Source organism: Apostichopus japonicus, chromosome 9, assembly GCF_037975245.1.
Source record: "Apostichopus japonicus isolate 1M-3 chromosome 9, ASM3797524v1, whole genome shotgun sequence".
Lineage (NCBI taxonomy): Eukaryota > Metazoa > Echinodermata > Holothuroidea > Aspidochirotida > Stichopodidae > Apostichopus > Apostichopus japonicus.
The window spans coordinates 28,332,721-28,340,768 of record NC_092569.1 but is presented as its reverse complement, the minus strand read 5'-3'; the positions used below and the strand labels follow the sequence as shown (position 1 = coordinate 28,340,768).

The 8,048-nt window shown below is 34.1% G+C and overlaps 1 protein-coding gene across 3 annotated transcripts in view; it reads right to left on the bottom strand.

Annotated features, from left to right (window-relative positions):
- Window positions 1–104: 104 nt before the first annotated feature.
- The window catches only part of LOC139973638 (regulator of G-protein signaling rgs-2-like), a 44,441-nt gene continuing 36,497 nt past the window's right edge, over window positions 105–8,048 (bottom strand). For all 3 annotated transcript variants that reach the window (XM_071980455.1, XM_071980453.1, XM_071980454.1), the window contains exons 4-6: window positions 7,937–7,998; window positions 3,414–3,580; window positions 105–2,507 (exon numbers count right to left, since the gene is read on the bottom strand). In XM_071980455.1, coding sequence (XP_071836556.1) covers window positions 2,325–2,507; window positions 3,414–3,580; window positions 7,937–7,998 — 412 coding nt within the window. In that variant the 3' untranslated portion in view covers window positions 105–2,324. The remainder of the gene's footprint in view (window positions 2,508–3,413; window positions 3,581–7,936; window positions 7,999–8,048) is intronic.

Sequence of the window (8,048 nt, the reverse complement as noted above, 5' to 3'; positions counted from 1 at the left end):
CAATATTTCAATTTTTTTCCCTGGTCGATGGAACTCTTACCACGGCGGTATCCACAGGTCCGCTATAGTATGCTGGGTATCCTGATGTCGTATTCATTGCGAGCAAATTTTGTCGCAGTGCCACAGGCGACATCACATGGTAGGTTGGAAATATAGGTGGAGGCGGCTTCAATTTTTACATTGTATTATATTTTTCATTTTTCTTCTTCATTATTTTCATCTCAGTTTAACCACTAGTTTTTTTTCAGTCAGTTTATATGATACCTTCCAAAAACGTTGGGTACAACTTGGAGATATGGTGAGTGTACAGAGTTACAAATCCAGCCAGGTATGATGTACTGACTTTCCATCCTCAAACTCGTTAAGAGATCCATAATCGCCTATACTCAACATATCCTCGGGTGTTATAAGACTGTTGTTATATTTTAGGTATGTTACAAAGTTATACTCTGTACGGTAAATTGGTGTCATTGATACTACCATGAACACCGGGTTATTATCGCCATGGAACATCATCTTCATTCATTGTTAATCAAACATTCGGAAATTCAGACAGTCTTTGTTCTTCACTTTTCCCTTTTAGTTCGTTCATGTCCGAAGTAGTGAACAGTTCTTTCCATCCCAATAAACCAAACGTCTCTTTGGCGACTACTGTATATATGTATGTGTGTGCTCGTGTGTTCTGGGCACTAACTGAATTGGCAATAATAAATGCACCAAACCATCGGTCACAACACGAAAGATGTCGATGATATTAACTCTCCAGACTTTTACGTTTACCGTTCACATCAAACGAACTTTGCTTCTTGTGGAAGGTTTCACTCACAACTCTGTGAAACAAACCCATTGCACGATTCAAGGTGGTACATCTTTGAAAACATTCTTCCTTCTCCTCCTCCTCCACCAGAAACAGACAGTCCAGTTTGTGGGTCACTAGGACGTGGTAAAGCTAACCTCAACAATTCTGCTATCGGCTTTTATCAACGTAGGAATGTATATATCACGTGTTATATCTGTAACAGCATACAACAGACTTTCCCAATGAAACGATCTCCAATCCACTGGGCTGAGTAATTGCTATATTTACAAGACAATACGATTTCCAAAAACCCTTTAACCGAAGTGATGTAAAGCAGAATGAATTGTAGAGGAGAGAATGGAAGTATTGTAGCATACAGTAACCTCTATTATGTTTACAGGCGATGAACTGTATGTAGGTTTTGTTTGGTTTCTTCATGTATGTGCTATCTACCTATACCTACGATGTTGTTTGTCTTAACTAAGACATTTAGAAATGCTATTACGATGAGGACGCCATACTATTTCCATTGATGTGGTTAGTTCTTTACTGATAAATTGGTTGGTTTTTGAGCTTGAAGGTTCCTAACATAAGTGTTCGACACGTTATAGGACTTCATTTTCTTTTAAATCGTTAAAGCTGTGAAGGTGTTACAAAACAGAGTTGTAACTATGGTTACGTGGTGTACAATCAATGGCCTTCATAGTGACAATACCTGGTGGGAACATGGTGATGCAGTCATGAATTATTCATGAGTGATCACTTCTAAGGTCATATGCAGCAAATTGCGGAATGAAATCTCAGTTCAGAATAGTAAAGTCTTTGCCAAATACCTTTCGCGTAATAGTGCCGACTTCCTTTATCCTCCCGATAATTTAAACAATAGGAATAACATCATTTGAGACTCTTTTTCCATCCACAGTGAGTATTCACAATGTACATGTTACAACGTGTGGTGTTAATTATGCTGCATATAAACTCATGAATTATTGTCGTGACCTAAGAAGGCCAGTCGCCGAGTTATGTTTGTGCCTAAGTCTTGCAAAGATGAGTATTTGCTGCATATCGATATTTGACGACGATGCAATTATATTATATTTGTAATCCTATGTGTAGGCAACTTAGAAATTATCGCTGGAAAGACATTCACATAGATCTAGCTCCTATAGGTACCCCGTCGAAGTTTGATCCTTGGTCACGTTGTCCCATAGTATCCTGTTCCAATCGAATATTTCCTCAATGACCAAACGAGTGGCAAAAAAATAACAAAAAAACATGACATGAAAAAATTTCCATATTAATGGATATTCATAAGTCACGAGTCTTGATGAATGACGAAATGGTACGAAATGGTCAGTCATGAATATTGATGAGGTTGTTGGTTCAATAATTGCTTGAGTATGTATTTGCATCCATCTACACCTGTTACATTTTTTTTTTAATATATATTTTGTTTTAACATCTCCTCCTCCTCTTCCTTCTTCTTAACATTTGCATCCTGATATTGTTGGAAACATTTTTTTTTTTAAGTCTCTTTGCTCGAGGCCGTCTCCATAAGATTTCTAAACATCTTTGAGTTGACAAAACGAGGAAAGGAGTCGCGATGCATTAGTATATAGATTTGTTGCTGTGCTTCATCAAACGTGTGCACATCTGGGGTTGACATGTTGCTGTTTACAGTTTCCCGTACTTTGGAATCTAGACTGACCTAAGCAAATATGAAAATAATAAAAAATAATATATTACTAAAGAGTCATATTTAAAATAATAAATAAAAATTGTGTGAAAAGTCAGTCTAGATGGCGTCTGGGCTTGTAAAACAAAGCAACATGATCCACCCGGGAACAATTACCGAGTGATCATGGCGCTGTTACGCCATTTAATGGATCACGATACCGTTAGACAGTAAATGGAATCGTGAAATTTCAGATATGCATATTATTTGGAAAAATTTACTTTCATAAACACGTGAATAATAAATTTCTTCTAAAAGCAAAAATATTTTTAAGTATATTTCGTAGATATTTCACACGATCCGTTGTCTTAATTGACCAGATATGTTAACATGCAAAATATCATGTGTTCAGGATTAAAAGGGTTATTACGTCTGATCAATGTCAAAGTGATGAATATTAAACGCATCTTGAAATATAAGTTGAATAGTTATGTAAACTGTGTGAATAATCATGACATGTCTAGACATGCATATGTCTAGACATATATATATATATATATACATATATATGTTTATATATAGCCTATGTTTATTAACGATATTTTGTAGTAGAACTATCGATTAAATGGCAACTTTGCACTAAATTACCCAGTATCGAGAAGTCATTTAAATGATCATTAAACAATAACAAATTTGAATTGCCGGGAGAAAGATCAAAAGATTAAAATGGACTAGAGAACGCATGTAGCGATCGTAACGATGGAAATTGTATATTTAATCTGTTGTTGCACCAATGTCAAAACCTCTTTAGAGAGAAAAAAAATATATTACATAATTATCTTTTACGAAATAGTGAGATGCATGTCTTTACTCTTTTGCTGAATATGTTCAAATCATAGAAACATTTCGGAAAAAAAATGAAAATGGATTTCAACTTACTTCTTTAGGGGACAAGATCGAAATGAAATCTTCATATATAAGCCTTGCTTTTTCTTCTACGGATGCAGAATTGCTTTCTTTTCGTAGTTCCTCGCAGGCCAGCCAAAACATTAGGTTCTCCTCACTGTACTCAGATCGTAAAAATTCTCGAAATTTCTTTCGACCTCCTGTTATGAAATAAACAATTGGGGGGTGATATTGAAAAAAACGATAAAGGGCAAAGTTTTCTCAACTGTTAAAGGAGAGAAAAAAAATAGAAATCACATTGTTATCGCCAGCGAGACTGGAAGACTATTTTTTTTTTAAGTGTAAAGATTTTACTTCCGGTTGACATTTTAAAACTAATGTAGTCATATATTAAGTACTGTGCTCTCCATGGAAACCACTCTTTTGGGATTAGTCTATAGAAATAGTGTTGTATAAGACGTGTCGCTCAATCATAATGAACCGAATGTCAAAGAAATTATGACGTCATTTTACATACGTCCAATCAAGAGCCGTCATAGATTACATACGTCCAATCAAGAGCCGTCATAGATATTACATACGTAAATGAAACCATTTGTAGAGTTAACATTTTCATTTGATCAATACACATACAGATCAAGAAAGAATATTCTCTACCTTTTTTTTCACTTGTGAAAATCATTGGGATTTATTATTAAACTAACGATTTATGACGTCATTTATAGTAAACAGTCATATCAATCGATCACTGACAATCGCCGTATAGATCACACAATGTACGTGGAAGCCTTACTACCTTCATAGACATATATACATGTGTAAGATACGTAGCTGCATTTGTACACAAAACGGATACTAACTATTTCATGATTTCTATATATATTGAATGAGTTTTCCTTTGAACTTTTGACACTCACGTGCCTATAAGTACGTTGGCTTTTATCTGTTATGTCTTGGGTAGTTTGAAGCACTATAAACGCCAACCTTTCCATGCAATTCAGTGTATGTTAAGTCAGACAGTGCGAAATATTTGCTACCAGGTAACATATAAAATTCGAAAGGCCTATTTCATTTTCTGATATGACTCAAAATAAAATGAAACATGCAGTTTAAATAGAAAGTACGTTAACAAGTACGAATTAGTATCAATTTTGAAGCAAGTTATAATATATGTAAACTTTAAATTACTCCAACCTTACTCCGATGTTCCCATCAGGTATTGTCACAATGAAGAACATTGATTGTACACCACGTAACCATAGTTACAACTCTGTTTTGTAACAACTTCACAGCTTATAACGATTAACAGAAAATGAAGTCCTATAATGTGTCGAACACTTATGTTAGGAACCTTCAAGCTCACATTTAAACGGAGAAGGTATTTAAAAAATATATTGTAAACTATATGCACATCAATTTCATAATTAATCGCAGTGTAACCTATATTTACGTTTTTATATATACAATTTATTTGATTAGGAGTGAAAGATTATAAAATTTCCATTTCCATTTCCAGTTCTGTTTCACAATTATGTTTCGATATTTGTTTAATTCACGTCGGTGGGCGTGAGGGATCAAAATTTCGATTAATGTCAAATCTGTTTCTTCTTGATTTATATTAAAATTCACAGTTTAATTTCAATATATTGTTTATTGTGGGTCCATGCATATTGCAGACGTCTGTAGGATAAGGGTAAGATATGTAATTGAAAAACATAGCCCATATATATATAAATTAAAGGTTTGGGAATTCTGAACGGGAAAAGGGATTGTTATGTTAAAACTGGTTATCATGACTCTTCTATTACCAGCTCTTTGGCAGTACACATTATTCATTCAGCTATGTTAATTCTTTACATAAACCTGTTGGTTTCACAAATTATCATCATTGCAATATCAAAACTGATGTAGTAAAAATGTCTTTATTCGATAAAAAAGGGATGGATGGACAATTTCTAATAATTTGTTTTAGATGTTTCCACCTTTTTGTCATTTAACATAGCTTGAGTTATTTTTCTATTTTCTGTTATTTCTTTCAATATTCCAAAAATGACAAGGGCGTAGGAACCGGGGGGGGGGCTGGGGGGCGCCAGCCCCCCAGTGAAAAATGTGGAGGGGCGGAAGTATCATTCCGCCCCCCCGGTTCGCAAGCCAGAAAACCCCTTTTTCATTTTCAAATGAGAATAAAAATCTCATTTGGAGCACCAAATTGCATCTAAGGCCAGGTGAAAATACAAACTTAAGTTTACAAAATGGAGTGGGTGTTGAAGTGTGCTATATTGCACCAAATTACATCTGAGGCCACCTGGAAATGCAAAAAATTCCAAAGGGGAGGGGGACACCTCCTCCCCTTAGACCCCTCCCCTAGGCTGGCCATCAGTCTTCAGCCCCCCCCCCCACTCAAAAGTACCTTCCTACGCCACTGAAAAATGATACAGTGATATAATATCTTTATAACAAACAGACTTCAGTTTCTGTCAAAATAATATCAACCTGCTCAACGTGAAAATGACAAACTATGAACTGAATAGAATTTAACAACCTGATTTGGACATTACCTCACACTAAGGGTTCCTATAGGCAGGTATATGATAAGGTGACCCATAGTAAGGCATTTGGACTTTAATTTGAGTAAAGCCTCAATTATGTACGATTTCGTACGCTGCATATTTACAAGAGAACCCAGATTTGTCTATACACACACGCGTGTGTTCAAGTGACATTGACAACCTACATAAAACTAACTTTTGTGTACACCGCCATTCGCTTGTACGTACCGTGTAATGCAAATATGATAAACAAGGATATATTGCCAGTGCCATGCATAGAACGCTATGTCATTTCGTTTGCCCTGATAGAGCTCTAGCAGTGGGATGGAGTTAGTAATTAAAATACGAACCACACTGCCAGTTCCACATTAGGGTTAAATAGAGGGATATATATATATATATATATATATATATATATATATATATATATATATATATATATATATATATATATACATTTACAGACAATCGATTGTGTGTATTGAAGAAAAAAGGTAGTTAAAAATAGTTTATTTTTCTGCGTATCCTTTTATCTGGAAATAGACTTGATATTAATAGCACCGAGAAAGTCGGAACTGCTATTGGAAAATGATGTCACAATGAGAATCATCAAACGAATTTTATTGCGGAGTTGAAACTTTGAAACACGACTGATATTATTGTAATGAGCTGTGATATCATGGCGGTCGCATTTGACTTATAGGGGAAATTATGCAGCGGCCTCGGGTTTATGATGTTAAGGTTCCTAATCAGAAAATCTACAGACATTTAGATGAAATCAGTTAGCCCTTGTATAAAATGACTAACGGTATAGGTTATAACACTTAAAATGCACTCCTTCTCTGTAGTACTCCGTTGCCAACTAACAATGATGCTGTGGTATTACAACCCGTAATAAGCATTGATTATGTCAATACATATATATTATATTATACAGTTATGGCGTCGTACTACAATGTATTGTATTGCATTTCTTTGCATTGTACTATATTATATTATATTGTATTCTATACTTTGTATTGCATTTTATTTCAATTGTCTTGGATTGTATTGTATTGTATCGTCTTGGATTGTATTGTATTGCAATACAATGTATTACATAACATTACCTTGCATTGTATCGTATTGTATTGTATTGTGTTGCATTGCATTGTATTGCTTTGCTTTGCATTGTATTATATTATATTGTATTCTATCATTTGTATTCCATTTTATTTAATTGTCTTGGATTGTATTGTATTGCAATACAATGTATTACATTACATTACTTTGCATTGTATTGTATTGTATTGTATTGTGTTGCATTGCATTGTATTGCTTTGCTTTGCTTTGCTTTGCATTGTATTATATTATATTGTATTCTATCATTTGTATTCCATTTTATTTAATTGTCTTGGATTGTATTGTATTGCAATACAATGTATTACATTACATTACTTTGCATTGTATTGTATTGTATTGTATTGTGTTGCATTGCATTGTATTGCTTTGCTTTGCTTTGCTTTGCATTGTATTATATTATATTGTATTCTATCATTTGTATTCCATTTTATTTAATTGTCTTGGATTGTATTGTATTGCAATACAATGTATTATATTACATTACCTTGCATTGTATCGTACTGTATTGTGTTGCATTGCATTACATTGCATTGTATTACTTTGCTTTGCATTGTATTATATTATATTACACTGCATTCTATACTTTGTATTCCATTTCATTTTAATTGTCTTGGATGTATTGCGTTGTATTGTATTGTATTACATTACATTACATTGTGTTACATTACCGTACATTACATTATACTGTGTTGTATTGCATTGTATTGCATTGCATTGAATTTCATTACGTTGTATATTATCGAGCTCAGCGTTGGAATATTTTTTATTACTGTTGGGGTAGAAAAGACGATGCTGTAAGATAACATAAACTATCTGCTTAGTAATTGCAAATTACCAACAACTTCAAAACACGAACAACAAAAATAAAAGACGGAAGCAACTTACTTGCACTTTTCATAACTGCATCGAACGATTGTGCCCAAGAACGAATTTCTTCTAATGTAGGCCTGCGAGAAGAAAATGAATACTTGATACCTTTTTATTAAGACCTCAAAGC